Source organism: Hyaena hyaena, unplaced genomic scaffold (assembly GCF_003009895.1).
Source record: "Hyaena hyaena isolate Hyena2069 unplaced genomic scaffold, ASM300989v1 scaffold_6, whole genome shotgun sequence".
Classification (NCBI taxonomy): Eukaryota; Metazoa; Chordata; class Mammalia; order Carnivora; family Hyaenidae; genus Hyaena; species Hyaena hyaena.
The window spans coordinates 228,343-248,446 of NW_024080638.1; the positions used below are offsets into that span (position 1 = coordinate 228,343).

The 20,104-nt window shown below is 42.8% G+C and overlaps 1 protein-coding gene across 1 annotated transcript in view; it reads right to left on the minus strand.

Annotated features, from left to right (window-relative positions):
• Positions 1-20,104, minus strand: part of ABCA1 (ATP binding cassette subfamily A member 1) — a 133,146-nt gene that overhangs the window by 55,223 nt on the left and 57,819 nt on the right. Inside the window, exons 8-11 of the mRNA XM_039240113.1 lie at positions 7,857-7,949; positions 2,555-2,795; positions 664-803; positions 220-336 (exon numbers count right to left, since the gene is read on the minus strand). Coding sequence (XP_039096044.1) covers positions 220-336; positions 664-803; positions 2,555-2,795; positions 7,857-7,949 — 591 coding nt within the window. The remainder of the gene's footprint in view (positions 1-219; positions 337-663; positions 804-2,554; positions 2,796-7,856; positions 7,950-20,104) is intronic.

The window sequence follows — 20,104 nt, forward strand, 5'->3', positions numbered from 1 at the left end:
CTAAGCTTTATAGAAAACTAATTTTTGACCACCAGATACATTGATGCTGATATGCATGAAACATCGTTATCTGTGCACCATCATCTGCAGCTTGAGCTATGCTTAATACCTCTCATTGGCTAAATGTAGGAATTCTCATCTCAGTCACCTCTGGGAAAGTGACCAGAAACTCACCTCTCTAGCATCAAGCAGGCACACAGTAACCAGAGGGACACTCACCCGAACAAGGTCCATTTCTGGGTTACTCTCCATGAAGGTCCAGATCTTGGGGCTCAGCTCTTCCCACATGCCTTCCAGATCATGAAACACAGCCAGTTCCTGAAAGGTCTTATTCACCTGGAGCCAGGTAGGGAGCAGGGCAGCAGAAAAAAAGGAGAAGAACCATGATATGCAGCCACCCCCTGACAAGATGCTCCATCACTGTCTCCAGTCTTTCCCAACCCCAAGAAGAACCTGCCTGCAGCTATGATTCAAATACCCAAGGCTGGAGAGCCAGCCCTCCAGTCGGCTCTGGCCTGGGCCACACTTGAGGTTCTTATTCTTTGGAAACCGCAAAAGAGCCATAAGTTTCCTCAATATAATCCATTTGAAGCCACCTTCACCCTTTTGCTTATAAATTCTCGGAGGATTCTGGAGAGGGACTTCTGGGCCTGGGCAACTTACCTCGGCCATCACCTGCCTTATGGCTGGAGTGTCAGGTGTATATAGGATCTTCCCAACAAGCAGAGGCTTGAGAGCTTTCCATATGATGCGGGAAAGAGGACTGGACTCCAAATTCTTCATCAAATCATTGCAATAAGGGGCTATGATGAAGACAAAGGCAGATATGCATATGCATGGTCATATACTTGTAGGAACAAGGGCTTTGGAGCTAGCCAGACAGTCCTGAGTTCAAATCCCTGCTCTACCTCTTAACAGCTTTGTAACAAATAGCTTCAGTTGTCTGAGCTTCAGTTTGCTCCTCTGTAAAAATAAAGTTACTATGTACTTGGCAGAGATATGGGGAGCATTAACAATGTTATATGTAAATTTCCTACAACAATGCTTGACATATAATCAGTCATTTATAACACTGATGGTGGATAACTCACAACTGAGATGATCTAGAAACACGCTTTCACCATGCATACACCTGCATAACTCTAGATGCAGACTCATTTGTCAGCCCTTGCCAATTTGTTTTCATTGAAAACAGAGAGCTGGATTTAGATTTTTACTTTTCAAGCAAAAATAAGACATTTCCCTTTAATAGGTCCCATCACAAGTATATGTAGTAAATGTAATAAAACCCCTAACTGGAAAATCCAAAGTTATAATAGACAGCAGGGCTTGATTATCCAGAAGGATTCTTGAATTGTTTTTGTTGTTGTTAATTTCATTCTGAGTTTTTTTAGGCACCAAGCATCCTCTACATGCTGCGAAGAGAATATAATTTTAAAAAGAAAAAGAAAAAGGATTTGCTCACAGTTGTATCTGCTTTGCAAATGAAAGTTCCCTTGGGTTGACTTGCAAGTGAGGGAGTGGAGGGGATGGCATTTCAGAAAATTGCCTATAATGCCATCCCCTTCAGGCTTGCAAACAACCTGCAATGCCTGGAGTGCTTTGCTCCAAAGAATAAAAGGTTCTTGTGTTACAGTAATGCACAAAAAGCTGCCTCTGCTCAGTGTCTGAAAGAAACACCTGTGGCTGGAAGTGGAGAAAGGCTCACTTGCATCATGTTTTCAAGGAAAAGGATGTCATTGTCTAAAACTGTAACACTGGCTCCTTGCTGCCACCAGGCACAGAACACATATCCCCACAAAACTGCCCAAGTACAAGAAAGGGATATGGAGTTACAAGGTTCTTTAACACCTCCGGGCAGCTAAGAAGCAAAAACAAACAGCAGATCAAATGCCTGAGGCTGATGGTACACACACCACCATTAACAGCTTTTTCAGAAGCCATGTGATCTACCAGAAAAAAACACGGGGCCAGGTAGATCTGGACTTAACATGGGCTCTTGGGGGGTTACCTCTGGTGTGGTTCTGATCAAGTCACTTAACCTCTCTAAGCCTATAAACTGTGGGGTTATACAACGTTCCCTGCAGTGTTACTGTAAGGGTTAAATGAGATAACTTCAGCAGAATGCTCAGTACACAGGAAATGTTCCCTAAATGTTAGCTTTTATGGCTGTCGTTGTTCTGTAATTCTAAAGTTTTTATTGATTATAAAGCATGCCTGGGAAGGGAAGGAGGAAGAAAAAGAAGATCCTTGATTTCTCTGGGAACTCCCCTCCTCCATCCACCAGGAAACTGGGGAGGTTGGCTTTCAATCACTCATGCATTTTGATAAACACATGATGTAACTGAGATGTGCCAGGCCCCATTCAAAGAAGTGGGAACAGTCAGCTGATAAGGAAAAGACTCCTCTAGGAGCTCAGTCTGATGGTCAAAGACTCCTAAACACCCAGCATTGGGTCAGCGGATAAGGGTAAGCACGAGAGAGGAGGGACACAGGACTGAGTCTGGAACTAAGTGGGGTCCTGAGGCCAGGACTGCCATCTGCAGACACTCACTTGTAGAATTGTCATAAAAGGTGCCAGCATCTTCCTCAGTGCCGTTGCCTCCAAAAAGGGCCTTGTAGTTGTTGTCCTCGTACCAGTTGAGGGACTTGATCTTCAGGCCGCCACCCTCGGGATGGCCACACACAATGCGGGACACAGCCTGATAGATCTGGGTGGAGGAGCTGGAGCTGTTCACATTGGTCAGGAACATCACCTCCTGCCGCATGTCACTCCAGCTGTTCATGCTGAATAGCTGGTGCCAGGGACGGGGAGGGAAGTGGGAGGGAAGATGGGATGGGGAGGGAAGTGGGAGGGGAGAGGGTGGGATGGAGAAGGAAGTGGGAGGGAAGGTGGGATGGGGAGGGAAGTGGGAGGGGAGAGGGTAGGTCGGGGAGGGAAGTAGGAGGGAAGGTGGGATGGGGAGGGAAGTGGGAGGGAAGGTGGGACGGGGAGGGAAGTGGGAGGGGAGAGGGTGAAAGGAGAAAACCGCGTAGCAAGGGTTGGGGGAACAGAGAGAAAGACACATGTTATTTTTTTTTTAAATTTTTTAATGTTTTATTTATTTCTAGGAGAGAGAGAGACAGCGTGAGCAGGGGAGGGTCAGAGAGAGAGGGAGTCACAGACTGAAACAGGCTCCAGGCTCTGAGCTGGCAGTCAGCACAGAGCCCGACGCGGGGCTCGAACCCATGAACCGTGAGATCATGACCTAAGCGAAAGCCGACGCTTAACCGACTAAGCCACCTAGGCGCCCCGACACATGTTATTTTCTTGACCTCTCCAAAGCCATATCCCAGAACATTTCACATCCTGCCCTCTTAGCCTTGTGATAGGGTTGCCGGAAACTTGTGACTCCGCTGGTGGTCCAGGGTCCAGCAGCAGAGCTATCTGAGAGGCTGTCTGATCTGAGAGGCACATCTAGATCTATCCAACTACAATTCAAATCTGCAGTTTCACAAGATGACCAGGTGACTTCTATGCAAATTAAAGATAGAGAAGCACAAGCTAGAAGTCAGTGAAGCCCCTAGTGATGGGCTTTACTTCCTCTGGATTATCTTCTGGTTTATGGAAAAGAGAGAATGTTTTCTCTCAACAGCCATGTGTTCAAACACATCCATCAGGAACTGCTCATACCCTCCAGCACAGACTCATTTCTAAAACACCTTAAACTTCCCTGTGGAAATGGAGGAGGCCTCTGTCCCTTGGCAGAAAAGGTACTGTGTGTCAAGTCACCATCCCGGACTCAGTTAAGCATCGGGGAACACAAGAAGTCTAAGGTGGGAGACCCGAGGCTGAATCCCAGCTCCATGTCTCATTAGCTCACAGCTTAGAAAAGTCCCTTCTCTGAGGGCCCAGCCTCTCACCAAGACGATGAAGCTAAACAGAGAGTGGAGAGGGGTTAATGAAGCAGAAGAGAAGGCCCTGCACAGAACTGCCCCTGCACAGGAGGAGTGAGACGCCCCAGCAGCCAGGGCCCATGTCTGTGACTTACACCCGACAAGTGCTTTGTCTCTTATACAAATGTTCTCCAGCACCTTGCAGAGGTCTTGCCCGATTGTTCTTATAATTAAATATTTATCAAGCACTTTGCATTTCTACACATTTCACAATAAATCAGTAATGAATCTTCCTTGAAATGTCACCACAAGTTCTCAGTACCCAGAAGACCAAGACATAGGAGGGCAGAGGGGAGAGGCTAAGGGGCTCTGCCTGTGGACGCCTAGCTTCCGACACCATGGGTCCAGTTTTCTGTCACATGGTTCCTCTGTGGAACATGGTCCTTGATGCTGTACATCCTGACTATGCCTTCTGCCTCCGGAAGGAAACCAGGTACTCCAGGGGCAGGTCAGAGGTCACAAACATTTCTCCCTCCAAAGAGGGAGCATCCGACATATACCATAAGAACACAGTTAGTTGGCCAGCTTTTCCTTACTTTATCTTTTCATAACCCGGATGAGGTACATCAACCAGGAAGGCAGAGGCAGCCAAACCACCTTTTCTTTTGTTGGTGGGTGAACAACACTAGAGACTTTTTAATGAAAGTAAAAGCCACTCACGTCTCTTTCCCCAGGCTGCCCCACTACCGCCAGGCCGCCATCCTCCAACAGAAAGAACAAATTTCTTCCCGTATAAAACCAGCACATCTTTGGACAGAGGCACCAGAATGACTGTTATTACAAACTGGTGGCTCTTCCCAGCACCTGTCTTGGGGCAAATTCCTACTCATTCTTCTACACCTCAGCTCATGCTCCACTTCCTCTGTGAAGCACTCCTGTTCACTGAGAAGGGTGGCCATTCATCCCGCAGCCCACGAAAGATGGTTTTGGGTAATCAGCTCTGGAGGGAATGAATGGCTGTCTGATCGCTTTCCCAAGACACTGCAATGGCCCCTTCTTCTCAGACCCCTGCCTAGTCTCTTCTCAGTGTAATAGCCAGAATGTCAACAGTCTCATACTCTAGGTCATGTCATGTACTCTGTGCTCCAAACTCTCCACTGCCTTCTCATCTCGCTCGACATAAATCCAGCCTTACCAGTCCTGCGCGGTGCTCACCCCTCCTTTTCTGACCTCAGCTCTGAGCACTCTCTCACCTGCTCACTGTGCTTTTTTTTTTTTTAAATTTTTTACATGTTTTATTTGTTTCTGAGAGAGAGACAGACAGACAGTGTGAGAGGGGAGGGTCAGAGACAGAGGAAAACACAGAATCTGAAGCAGGTTCCAGGCTCTGAGTTCTCAGCACAGAGCCTGATGAGGATGGGCTCGAACCCAAGAACTGTGAGATCATGACCTGAGCCAAAGTCAGACGCTTAACATGACTGAGCCACCCAGGGGGCCCTGCTCACTGTGTTCTGACCACACTATCCTCCTTCCTGGGTCTTTAAATACATTCCTTAATCAGAGCCTGCATCAGTACCTTTTTATCCGCGGCCCCTCTTCCTTGGAGTGGACAACATATGGTCATCTCTGCAGGTTCAACTGTCACCTCATCAGAGAGGACTTCTCTAATCACCACCTTCCCCCCCACACACACACACACCTTTAAAACAACACTTTCTGACTCTGCTTTATTTTTCTTCCTTGTGGTATGCCTGCTATTGCATCATATGCTGCCTGTTTATTTCTATCTTCCACCACACAAGCTCCATGAGAACAAGAAAGCCAGCGGGCTCGCTGCTGAGACCCTGACATTGAGCAATGTCAGGCACCTGGTAGGGGCTGACAGGTAACTAGGTTGCCAATCTCTGTCCTGCCTTCCCAGTCTCATCAGGCACATCTTCCCTGTCACCCAGATGTGGAGCTCATGCCTGTTCTCACTCACCTAGATCCTCAAGTCCCCATCTCTACCCAATTGCCAGGCCCTATTATTCCAGATTTCCTTCTTTGAAGGGTATCCAGTTTCCAGTTTGAAGTCTAGTCCAGTTTCCATCAGAGCTCATCACACAAAAAGCAGGCAAGAACATGCAGTTTGTAGTCTAACGGTCCTGGGTTCAAATCCCAGGTTTTGCCAATCAACTAACCAGGTGACTGGGCAAGTTGTCCAACTTTTCTGAGCCTTGGTTCCATCTGTAAAATGGGCACAGTAAGACCCATGTGTCACACAAATGATACAGGGAAATTGGGTGAAACTGCATGAATCAGGGGAGGTCCTCAGAAATCATTAGCTCCCCTTTCCTTTCAAGGGTTGCGCTTTGGTCAAAGCATCCAACTTCCTTTCCAAACACTGAACAGATACGCACATGCATTTATGTATTAACCTTCTCCCATCTGTCCCAGGGAAATAGCAAGTTAGACAGTAAGTAACTCATGGTCACAGGGACTTGAACGTGTTGCCACTGAGAGGAGTGGGTGGTCCTTGCTTGCTCTGGACCAGGGAGCAAGCCAGGCGCAAGGAGGCAGCTGCCAAGAAAAATAATATATTGCTCAGTTGGAGAGCTTCTGCCTCATCAGCAATGGGGACATCACATGATTTCCATTTTTTTCTTACCCCAGACAAGAGGCAGACCAGTGATATAAGAGAAAACACTACCCAAGCGCTAAATTTAGAGACACTCTGCCACGTCAGTCTCTTCTCTGCTTGCTTGAAAGCTGGGAGGGAAGTAGTACAGTGTGTCAGTGTCTGCTAACAGGATCGAAGAGAAACAGCTATGAATTTGCAGGTCAGTTCCTGTTTTTCCTTCTGCCTCCTGGAAGAACCCCAGGCGACCCAGATTCTCCACCTACAGAAAGGTCACCAGTATTCACAACCAAAAGAACAAATGGCGGGCTGGAAAGGACTTCTCCAAAAAGGGACCCAAAACCCAAGCCTCTTCAGTCAGACGCCCATGAGCAAAATTCAAAGAAAAAAAGAAAACTGAACTAAACGCAATACGTCAAATTATCGACATGTGTTTGATCTGTTTTCCCAAACATCCTTCATTTTCCACAATGAACGTACAATACTTTTATTCTCGGAAAACTAATTTTTGATATTTGAAAAAAAAATTAACAAATACCAAAAAACGATTTAGAGAAGCAACTCAACATAAGGCTGAACCAAGTTCGTGAAGGTTATTTCTATCCAATATCCTGGATATTCAAGCCTGTTTCTGACCGCAACCCCCCTCCCCCACCCCTGGCTCAGCCTCTTACACACTGGGTTCCAGACAGCTCCCCTTCTCCAAGTGTAATCTGAAACAAGGCTGGGCGCCACCAAGGTGAAGCTCACACCGGCCACCAGGCAGAGGAAAAGATAACTGCTTTTGCAAGCGCCTACAGGCTGCCTGATCTTATGAATAGAAGATCGGTCTAACACAATGGTCAATATGCGGACCAGAAAGGCAAACTCAGCTTAATGTTCATTAAGAAAAGACATTCCCAAAGGTGAATCTTAGAGGCCAGGTGTTTACAGGGAAAGGTCTGAATTAGGGGTACACGGTATTCCATTTAGTTCATAAAAAGACTGGCCTTGCTACTGAAAAAAAAATACGGAGAAATGTTTGGCAAGACAAACACAGTGCATGGATGATGATGGGAAAGAGCCTCTTTACCAAGGAGTCGTTAACTAGGGGCAGAGAATAACAATGGGACAAAGTTCTAGACCAAGTATCAGGCCTTTAGCCAGAAACTAATTAGCTCTTGAAACATCTCTGCATCTTGGTTTCTTCATCTCTAAAGTAAGGAGCTCAAACCAGGTAATTTTAAAGATCATCAATGCTTCTAAAATTGTTTCATGTTTCACATAATATTCAAATCAAAAGGACTCTCCTCCACACCAAACTCGGGTGGAAAAGAGCCATCGTGAATGGTCTGCCTTCTGGTGTTAGAACGACACAACTTACCTCTTGGGCCAGAGTCCCGAGACTATCCAGCAAAGTTTTTGTGGCCTTCGTCAGTTCCTTGCTCAGGATGGGAGATGTATAGTTTAGTTCTGTCTGGAATGAGAAAAAATACTTTGTTTCTAGGTTCAGATGTAAACCTGAACTCTCTATTGGAAATAAACAAATTAATTAAAACCATTCACCATCTTGAGTTTAAAACACAGGAAACCCACTCCTAACCAAAGGCACTAAAATTATCCTAACTGCATGTTTGCAAGTTATTTCAGATAACAATTACTAATCCTTTGATAAGCGCTTTTAAGTAGTATAGAAACGCATATTTAAAACTGTTTGAAGGGTGCCTGGGTGTCTCAGTTGGTTGAGCATCCGACTTCAACTCAGGTCATGATCTCACATATCATGGATTCGAGCCCCGCGTCAGGCTCTGTGCTGACAGCCAGCTTAGAACCTGGAGCCTGTTTCGGATTCTGTGTCTCCCTCTCTCTCTGACCCTCGCCTGCTCACACACTCTCTCTCTCTCTCTCAGAAATAAATAAAACATTTAAAAAAAATAAAAATAAATAAAACTAGTTGATATGCAATTGATAAAACTATCTCATGCTGGGAATGTGTGTGTGTGTGTGTGTGTGTGTGTGTGTGTGTGTGTGTCTGTCCAATGCAACTTTGACCACAAATTCCCAAATCCACAGGATGTACAACAGAAGGACTTCAAGACACAATTTTGTAATGGCTCACAAGAAAGGAAGAAACTGAAGTTTAAAGCTGCCAAAGAGAAATTTGCTCATTCTGCTCAAGTCAGCATTACTTATAACACTGAGATTTCAAATGGAATGCTTATTTTTATGTCTACTTTTAGACAGTTCTCTGTATTTACTCCTGTGTATATTTACTTGCTGTTATAGACCACCTAGCTTCACAACAAATGTAAGAAAATAATTAATTGGGCCCAAGGAAAAGATAAGTGAGGGCAGCAAACCTAAGCTAACGAAGAAATAACACTGATGCATGGGCTCTGAGGCCAGAATTCCAAGAGCTGAAGAGACTAAAAATTGGGTTCTGGGTTTTCAGTTTTCCAAAAAGAAAAAGATATAGAGCCAGTTTCATCATTTTTATTTGTTAAATAGGGGAAAAAAAAAAGAGTCTTCAGGGAAAATCCGTCTTTCCTTGGTGCTTCTATAGGCATCAATTTCTTTAATATCAGAAACCTCTTTAATTTAGAGGAGGCTGGGCTCTTTTGTTATTTGTCTTCTATTGGGGATTGTTGTGAAATCATAACATAGTCTGAGAGGTTTTCCTTTAAAAAGAACTCCAAATACACAAGATTAAGTTCATATCATCACAACCATTATCATATCCAAGCATAATCCTTAATGTATGCTTCTGATAAAATCTGTCTAAAGGTTCTAGGAAAGAATTTGTCCAGCCTGACTCATGAGCTTCCTCTAGAGCAGCTTGGTCATGAGGGTGTGCTTTCCCACACTCCCAGTCCTTAGATGGGCCCATGGTTTCCCTTCACCACTATACTCAGGTAGGTCTCCATGATGCAACTCATGGGTTACCTTAACAACTGGTTCTTCCATTAAGTAATTATGAGCAAAAACAAGTGGGACATTTTTTTTTCTTTTTTACTTTCTTACTTCAGGTTCACACCATAACTAAAGGTTATCACTTTAAAGGCGACTCTACGCAACCTCTACGCAACCAGTAAGGAAAACTTACAAACCGAGAGATCTTAACTGGAAGGCGTAGGAGGTGAAATGTTTCTGTGTTTACCATGAGGCCCACAAGATGATGCATGCTCAGGATTATGTAGCAGAAAAATGCCAAGTTAACTCAATGTACATTTAAAAACTTAAAATTTGGGAATTAATCCATCTTTTATACAGCCTGAAAGGAAATAAGAGTCTGAAGACTCTTGCCAATCTGCTCCTTCTCTGATTATGGGGAGCTGGGTGGCTACCAAACCCTGGGCAAATGACTCCAATTCCCCATGCTCCTTTCCACAGCTGTGCTGTGGAGTTCACGATAATGCACGTATCACAGCACTGTAAAGGACAGTCAATCAGAGGTCATGTGCAGAGTACCTTACGCAGTGCCTGGCACACAGCACATCCTCCCAGTTCTCAGAAATGTCACCATTGCCTTTCTCTTCCCTTCCTTAAAAGTTTACTGCCAAAACTGAAGGGTTTTCCAGTTCTTGAAAAGGCATACATCCTCCCTTCTGCTTCCTGGCTAGCTCTCCAAGAACTGTTTCTACTGTTGAGGGGTCCACCCTCTGCTAAGCAGAGAGCTACCATTGTCCTCTCAAAGCACATCAGCCACACCCCATGTGAGATTTCTAACATTATACTCTTCAGTGCAAGACTGAGACCTAATTCCTGAAGGCTTGAGATGAAATGCTTCTTTCTTCCTTACAATCCCATTTTTTCTGTGTTTGCAAAACTGAAACAAAAGAGGTTAAGTAGATAAAATATATACTATATTAAGTAATGTCAGTGGATGAAATATAAATATCTATTTATATCTCACTCACACACTCACACACACACACACACAAACTTGCCCCAAAGCTGACATTTAAATTGAAACACTTGAAGGAAAAGTCATAACCTATGTTTAGGTATATGTGTATATCTATACCTACACAGAGATACGCAAGTATAGGCACACATATATTTATCTTAATGCACATGTATGTGTACCTTCTATTTATAGTGATATTGATTTTACCTTTACAATAGACATATAGATTTTTTTCTAACTAAATCAATTTAAGTAAAAGGAAATATTGCATTCACATGGTACCAATGGCACTGGACTACAACCAAAATCATGACAGAACGGTGAATGACCAGGTTTCACTGACACAGTGTGGTCTCAGGGAGCTTGTTAAGCATGCAGCCTCCCAACCCTCTGAGACCTACTGATTCAGATGCTAGGCATGTGAGTCAGGAAGCCTCAGGACTTTTTTTACACATAGAAGTTTGAGAAGCACTAAGCCATAGCCCTTGGACAATATTCACTCTTTTTTTTTTCACAGCATGCTTTGCACAAAGGTGGTTGTGCATTCCACATCTGGTCAACATGATGCTAACTGCTTTGGATGTGAAGCGCTAAAGAGAGGCGAGTCAGTTCACCTGGCCTTGAGTGGGATAGGAGATGGTGCCAAACGCAGAGGAGGCCAGAACACCACACCAAGTAATTGGCTGGGCAGCCACTAAGTACAAAAGACCAAGTCTCTAAAACCTTAGCTGGAACACTGGCTTGTTGTCACCAGTAGCAGTCATCTTTCCCCCGCAGGGTACAGATCAATTGGTAGTTCATGTTGTTTTTAGATTAGGTCTTCCTCACCTGAATGAATATAAACTTGCATAGGTAATGATTCTTTCCATCAGGTTTTTCAACTTAAAGGTCTTAACTTTGGGGCAGGCTTATTCTTCTTGTTTTAAAAGCTACACAATTCAGGAAAATCCATGTGTGCACTGCATGACTGTTTTACCCACGAGCAACACAGTTGATCACAGACCTAAATTTAAGGACTTCATCACATTTACCGTGGATATTAGACCTTTACATATTCAGGCACAAATGCAATCCCGCATCTTATTATGTGGTTGCTGTTAGTGGTCTGAGCTCTGGTTGGTTTAAACTGATTTAGATTTTGGTCTCTAAGAGAAACATTGGCTAAATCCATCCATAAGTGATAGGACAATCAATCTCATTATTAGGATCTCTTTCTACACTAATTGTTGTTTGAGATTAAATGCTCAGTGTTCATGAATGTAAGTATTGGCAACCTATTGTCCATACAAACAAATTCCCACTTTCAAAGATGTGTTGGTGGACTTGCACACAGATGTGGGCTGACATTACAGAGTTTAAAAAGAAGAACACACACAGACAATTCAAACTGAGCACCGTTTAAAGTTCATTTCATCCAGGAACTTTGATCAGGACTTCATTTTACTTTTCTGTGCTTGGACATTCTAAAATACATGGAACAGACTAATGAGAATCTGCAAACTTAATAATAGTGTTGCTGAAACTAGTCCTTCATGTAAGAAAACTTAATATTTTCCATTTCACACCTCTATGTAAACTTAAGTTCTTGGTAGATTACAGAGCTAAAAGTAAAAAATGAAACTTACAGATACATAGCAGAAAATGTACTTATGAACTTAGGGTGGGGAAGGCCTTAAAATATAAAAAGCCCAAACCACGTTGGCAAAATGACTCTAACATTTAAAAGCAGAAACTAGGCACCAAAAGATACCATAAACAATGTGAAAAAATAAGCCATAGATGAATGAATTTTTAAAAATTTAGGTATAGAGGTACCTGGGTGGCTCAGTCAGTTAAGCGTCCAACTTCAGCTCAGGTCATGATTTCCTGGTCCATGGGTTTGAACCCCACTTAAGGCTCTATGTTGACAGCTCAGAGCCTGGAGCCTGCTTCGGATTCTGTCTCTCTCTGCCCCTCCCCCACTCACACTCTGTCTCTCTCTCTCAAAAATAAACATTAAAAAATATTTTTTAAATAAAATAAAATTTAGGTATTAAAAGGGAATACCATGCAGCAGTTAAAATGAATCAGATGCCACATGTATCAATACTGATAAATCCCAAGAACAATGCTGAGTGAAAAATACAAGCTGCAGATCAATATGTACATTTATACAACACGAACACTACAAACCACTACCGTATAATGTTATTAACAGAATGCAAATACATATACATGGTATCAGGCATAAAAACATGGAACTCCAGGATCGTGATTACCTCTGAGGAAAGAGATGGGGATACACACGTGGCACGGACGATACCTGTCATGTTTTCTTTCTTGAAAAGGAATCTGAAGCAAGCAAGGCAAATGATGGATGATGATACAGGGGTGTTCTTTATAACTATTCTGTGCCTTTTTGTAAGTTTTTACCTATTTCATACTTTTCTTTTTAATTAAATGAAAGATAAAAGAGGGAGAAGGAGGAAAGGACGGAGAGTGGGCAGGAGTGAAAGAAGAGTGAAGAGTGTAAGTTGGCTTGACTACCTATCAAGCCATGGAAGATGTCTAAATTCCCTAAATAAAATTAACCCCAGCAAACATGCCCTAAAACCAAGCCACAAAATGAAGTCTGAGAACCATGTGCCTACACATACTATTAACTGTGGTCTCCTGCTAATACTTGACAAAGGCAGCCAGAGCTTGCCAACAAGTATTTCCAAACAGTTCCAGAAAACAATTTACAGTTTGGAATTCCTACTATTCTACTATTAGTTTCCTAAACAAAAATATTCCCTTGGCTATGAACTCCTGTAGGTCCCCCACCGACCACAGGAAGCAAGTGATTTTCATGTATGAAAAAAGAGAGGGTAAGAGCAAAGATAAAACCTTCAGCAAGGGACTATATGACCTGTGTGAAGCTAACCAGAATTCATGTATTATGCGTTATTTTTAGATCGTAACTCAATACTGTAATATTACAGGAAGAACAGACAAATGCGTATTGTATTACTCAAAGGCTCCCACCCATTTCTGCAAAATGTGTTAATCACAACAAGGCAACATTGCCTAAAATCATGACATTATGGAGCGCTGGCCCAAGAATGACAAAGGCCATTGTGCTCCCTGTCTTTTCTGGGCCTGACAGATGATTTCATTATAGTCTTTCATCCAACTAGCTTAACTAAATTGTAAAGGACTGGAAATTAAAAAGGCAGTAACCTGGCAAAGACAATTTGACTTTAGTTTCTGAGCTGGTGTTTTATTTCAGCTCAGCATTCAACATAGTTCCTACCACAGAGTAAGTTGGCACCCAGGAAATGTCTATGGAAGAAAAACCGAAAGCAAGAGAGAAGCCCAAGAGATGGTCTGGTAGGAGTCCTGCCTCAAAGGGCATTTAAATTCACCTCATCAAATAACCCGCCCCCTGGAATCTTTGGGTGGGTTCCCTTGTTCTAAGGATGAGATCCAATGGCCTCAAAGTTTACCTCAGTTCATCTGTGGTCGCCTCCACAGTATCATCTTACGGTTCCTTTTCCCATCAAGTCCCCCATAGCTCCATCTGCTCCCCTATAAACTACAATCATGTGCAATTCCCCTATATACCACCTTTATACACAAACCATGTCAAATGTCTGGAACTTCTTCTCCCTGTTCTTTACCTCGGTAACTTTTATTCTTTAGGTCCCAACTTAACATATGTTTTTTTCCTAATCCTCAAAGACTGGGTTAGGAGGGCCCCATCAGGGCCTGTGTAACACCCAGCAGAGGATGCATGTTCTCGATTCCTGGCCTGTCCCATCCACTGCCTAGCAGCAGGGAAACAAAGCCTTGCTTACCACTGCCTCGCTGGCCCAGTGCATGGCACAGACCAGAACTTAATATTTGCTGAATGAATTAATTTAAGTGTTTACTTACAGATCATCACTATACAAAATAAAGACTGGGAGAGAATATTATTAATGCATCAGAAGCCACAGCCAAATAGAAACAGAAGACAGAACATCTGTGAAATTAAGTATAATTGAAAACCTCAGTTTACGAAAATCTTATCCTCATCCAAATTTTTCAGGGTCTCTACCACCAAATAATGTGGGTGTATATGTATTTGAATAAGATTTTCAATATAACGCACAATTTTATTTTCCTCCTGCAAATGCATGTTATGATGGGTTCATTAGGCCTCCCTTAGATTCTCTTAAAGTAGGCTAAAAATCTCTACTTCACTTTGCCATATTCAGAAAATATGACTCAGGGCTAGGACTATATGTTTTAGTTCAAATTGAAAATAAATAAGTAGGCTAAAAATCTCTACTTCACTTTGCCATATTCAGAAAATACGACTCAGGGCTATATGTTTTAGTTCAAATTGAAAATAAATAAGCCAGCTACCAGGCACAAAGACTACATTGCCCAAAAGACATCCTATCTCTTTTCAATGATTTACATGACAATGAAGTTTTCCTTTGAGGAACATTTTAATATCTCTTGTCAAAGTAGGGGACTATAAAACTCCTGTCTGAGGGAGGAACTAATATTTTAAAAACAATCCAACAATATAAATATTAACTTTTAAATGTGATGTGTTTAATGCATTAACATAACATTTTTTGCAGTTTCTAAATGGTTAAATACATCTACTATCACAGAATTCAGGACCAAAAAAATAAAACCTAAACCTTTATTTAAGAAATAGAGTGCATTATGCTAAGTGAAGTAGTCCATCAGAGAAAGACAAATATCAGATGATTTTACTCATATGTGGAATTTAAGAAACAGAACAGATAAACATAGGGGAAGGGAAGGAAAAATAAGATGAATACAGAAAGGAAGACAAACAATAAGAGACTTTTAAATACAGAGAACAAACCATGAGTTGTTGGTAGGGTGTTGGGTGGGAGATGGGCTAATGGGTGTTGGGCATTAAGGAGGGTACTTATTGGGATGAGCACTGGGTGTTATAGGAAGTGATGAATAACTAAATTCTACTTCTGAAATCATTATTACACGACGTTAACTAACTTGGATGTAAATTTTTAAAAAATTAATTAAAAAAAAAAAAAGGAACCTAATGTCCCAGGCGGGAAGCGGGGGGGGAGAAGAAGAGTGGCACTTTTCAAGGAAGAAATAGTATAACTGAGGCCAAAACGTCTATACAGGTAGAGTTGAATAGTCCTATTAACACTCTGCTGCTAAATTCACCTATTTAGCTCTGGTTATGTGCTCCCCTTTGTCTATAGAAATTAAGTAAACACACAGTCTTGAGAGTCAATCCTTGAGGTATGCCATTTACCATTTACCAAATGATAAGGATTGCAGCTGACTGCCAGATGAAAGCATGTACTGAAAACAGGGGGGGCAGTACCATCAAACAAAGCCAAACAAAATCTGATACCTCCTACAAACGTCTGAGTTTTATGCAGAAGACAGCAGCTGTTTTCTCCTACCAAAAAAAAAAAAAAAAGAAAAAGAAAAAAGCACACACACACAAAACCTCACACAAATGCTTTAAGGGCTGGATGTGATAAGTTCAAGTATGTAGCCCCAAAAAAGAATGAGCCAAGACCCATCTATATTCTAAGTCTTTGTCTAAGGATCAAGAAGACACTAAACAAAGAGCTTTCAGGAGAAGAATGACTTTGTTCACCCCTTCTCCATCTGTCCCTTCAATCTATACACAGCCCAGCTGTGAGATCACTGGTCTTTTAGGGACCTCAGGGCACCACTCACTTTACCTCCTTTGTCCCATGAACTTAGTTCTGTCTTTGCAAGAATATGCTGCATGCATCAGAAGACATGTGAACAGAACTCTTTTGTTCTATAGAAACAGAACTTTCCCTTTCAGGGTAAAGGTATCATCAGAGGTCAAGACGATCTAACCACATGGTTGTGCGGTACCCAACTTGCTACTAAGATGGAGAGAAGTCCCTATGCCTGTCCTTCCTAACTCAAGAATCAGATACCTTTTTCATATCACCAAGACAATGATGAGCCAAGACCAGAAGGGAAGCGTACCTAACCCCACAGTCTTTCCACCAAGGCGCACAGTGTCCCAGGCTGGCAAAGTTTGTTGTCAGGGCACTGCTGGGGGTTCATCAGTGAAACAGATGGGAGGACAGCCCTCACTCTACAAATCTAGGACCTGTGAAGGATTCCTCAATTTTCCAATGTCAGCCTGAAAGTTGGTTCTCAGTGCCCACTAGAATGAAAGCTCCGCGTGCACTTGTTTGCCCTGTTTGTGGCCGAAGCTCTGGTGCCTTACAACCGTCTTGTAAGTCGCGTCTTGTTCAGGGACGTTCTACTTCCCAAAGTCACTGCTGTCTTTGGTTTGTGCATTAAAAACTGTGATGGGTAGTTTTTATTATGCTTTGGAGTCACTCTCAGAATATAGGCAAGAAAATGTACAGAGCTGAAGAGGGGTTAATAAAAAGCCAAGAGCACTGAGGAAACACTTCAAAGATATGAAATACACCTTTCAGTTAAAAGACATCTGTGGCAGGATGAGTGCCCTCCCCAAAGCAGTCCACATCCTAGTCCCTGGCACCTGAATATGTTAGATCACATGGGAAATTGTGCTTTTTCAGATATAATTAAGGTTAAAGACCTTAAAAATAGGGAGATTATCCTAGATTATCTAGATGAGTCCAATCTAATCACACGAACCCATAAAGGGGCAGAACTTTCTCTGGCTAGAAGCAGAGATGTGGCAGAGAAAAAGAAATTTAGAGCATGACGGGGTCTCAACCCACTGTGGTCGGAAAGGGGGCCACATGAAAATCATGAGAAGGAATGCTGGCAGCCTCTAGGACCAAAGACCTACCTCTAGCTGTCATCCAGCCTGGAAACAGCAACCTCAGTCCAACAACTGCAAGGAACCGACTTCAGCTAACAACCTGAATGAACTCAGAAGCAGAGGCATCCTCAGAGCCTCGAAAAAGGAATACAGCTCTGTTAACCCCTTGATTTTAGTCTTGTCCAACAATAAGGAATAGGCCCAGGTGAACCACACTGTATCCAGACTTCTGGCTGACAGGATTATAAACTAATAAATTCATGTTGTTTTTAAGCTGCTAGGTATGTGGTTATTTGTTACAGCAATTAAAAACAAAACTAAACAAAACACACACAATCAGCAAGGACCCTGACAAGAGAAGCAAATAAATCCCTCTGGCCAAAATTTGCTGGTCCACTAATATGGCTCCTTCTTGCAGTCCAAAACAGATTGGAGGTTACTGGAAGGCAGCAGAAAGAAGCCCCCACACAGATTTCTCCTGTCTGGGAAAGGTTGGTCCTACTTCAGGAACAACCCACAAGGAAGGCAAGGGGAAGTACACCTGCCCAGCCAACTGGAACAGCCAAATCCACCTTGCTGAGCAATGAGACAAAAGAAGTCACTGCTGGGGCACCTGGGTGTCTCAGTTGGTTAAGTGTCAGACTTCAGCTCAGGCCATGACCTCGCAGTTCAGGAGTTTGAGCCCCACGTTGGGCTCTGTGTGGACAGTGGAGAGCCTGGAGCTTGCTTCAAGTTCTGTGTCTCCCTCTCTGCCCCCTCCCCTACTCACACTCTCTCTCTCAAAAATAAATAAACACTTAACAAAAAAAATGAAGTCACTGCTTGATGGCTACAATCCCCTCCTAGAGGCTATCATCTCAACAGTACAAGTACTACAAATACAAGTCCCCTTCATAAATGCATGTATCCTGGAGATATATTTCATGTATCGACCTATCCTTGTACTCATCACAAGCCATCTTTGTGAGGATCTCAGTGGAGTCCAGCTCCCAGAACACACCTGACACATAATAAACTCAACATAGTTCAATAAATGAATAGGTTTTTAAATTAAAAGAATGCCTAATGGAAACCACTATTAATCCCAGAGAACTTTAAGGATGCAATAGAATTCTGACATCCAGAGTTCATTTTCATGCAAGGTATAAATAATTGAGGTATACTCATGAATAAGAATCTACAGAGTAAGAAGTCTTGACAATATCAAAGAAAAGAATAACAGTTTTCACTGAAATATTCTTCAAGGCTACTTTTGGTAGGACGGATACCTAACAAAGAAAAAAACTATCATGCCAGCAATTGCCTTCATCATGAAAAGTTCTATCGATGATTAACTTCTATTTATTGAACACCTAATGCATGCCAGACCCCTTGTCATGCTCTTCATATGCATGACCAATAATCACAACAAAGTGTAACCAGACATCTGTATATAAAAGAAGAGGAAACTGAGGCTTACTGACAATTTATCCAGGATCACACAACTGGTAAACCTGCTGAGGCCGCATCTGAACCCAGATGAAGCTGACCTCAAGCCCATGTCCCCGGCTGCTCTGCCACACTTCCCCACTCTGTTGTCAAAACCCTGCTGTCCAGAGGTCATCAGGAAACAGAGGAGGCCCAAGAGAAAGAATACTCTTGGCTGAAAAACAGGGAAACATCCACACCGCCACCACCAGCAACAAAAAACAAGCAAGAACAACGACAACAACAACAACAGAAAAAAGAGGAGGAATGTTTCAAAAAAAGGTCTTCCCTGAAAATTTGCTTTGGGTACAGAAACACAAGTTGACACCGCAGTTTCTTTCCCCACAACGATGGGCCTGGCACCTGCTTGCTGCTCCTGTTTTGTGTCTTGGCGTGATTAACTGCCCATGTGCAATGATGTTGCAGGTCACATTCATCCACCATCAAAATGGCTGATATGTCAACAAGTAGTAGGAGTAAAAGGTTGCTTAAAATAAATCAAAATATCAATTTCAGTGCTTCAATTAAGGCCCTGTTTAACTTGAGAAATGAGAGTCACCTTTCAAACTGTTTGGAAGTCGGGCGCCTTGGGTGGCTCAGTCGGTTAGGCATCTGACCTCATGGTCTGTGGATTCGAGCCCCGCGTCGGGCTCTGTGCTGACTGCCAGCTCAGAGCCTGGAGCCTGTTTCAGATTCTGTAGCTCCCTCTCTGATCCTCCCCTGCTCATGCTAGCTCGCTCTCTCTCTCTCTCTCTCTCTCAGAAATAAATAAAACATTTAAAAAACTATTTGGAAGTCATTTTATCCCAAAGGTAGCCTCCAAAACCACCTTTCCACACTATATATTCCGATTCAAGAACCTCAGCTTCTGACTTTACGGAGAGAGATATCCCAGCAACAGTAGACAGGCAGGAGCAGAACTGGAATGCTCCCTGGGCGTAAGAAATGTGCAAAAAGCATATGGCAGCCACCTTAATCAATACCCAATCACAAACCAAATGATGTAGAAGGCACAACCACAACACGAAGGACTGCAATGTAGCTGACAGTTTGATGGTGTGTGTCCATGTACCCAATCGTGCCAACCCTCCCAACCAGGGAGGGATTTTCGGTTGAAACATAAGCTAGTGATTGTCAGATCAAGAAGGCTGTGCTGTCATTCTACTTGGAGTCTGATTCAGACATTGTGTGAGTGGAGGAATTTTCTGGGTTGTGCACAAAGTAAGTGTTTAATGATTAAACAGGAATGTAACAATGAATGGGCACCAATATAAATTACTAGGAATTCTAAAAGTACCTATATTTCCAAAATTTGCATCATTCTAGCTGAAAGGGTGAACATTTCTGTCTTATGATGAAATAAAGCAAAACAGCCAAAACTGTACAAGGAATGGTCTACCATTTATAATCATCTTTCGCCCTGTATTTCTCACAATGCAACAAGTGCCAACAGGCTACATGTCTGTATAAATGAGCTTATGTAGCC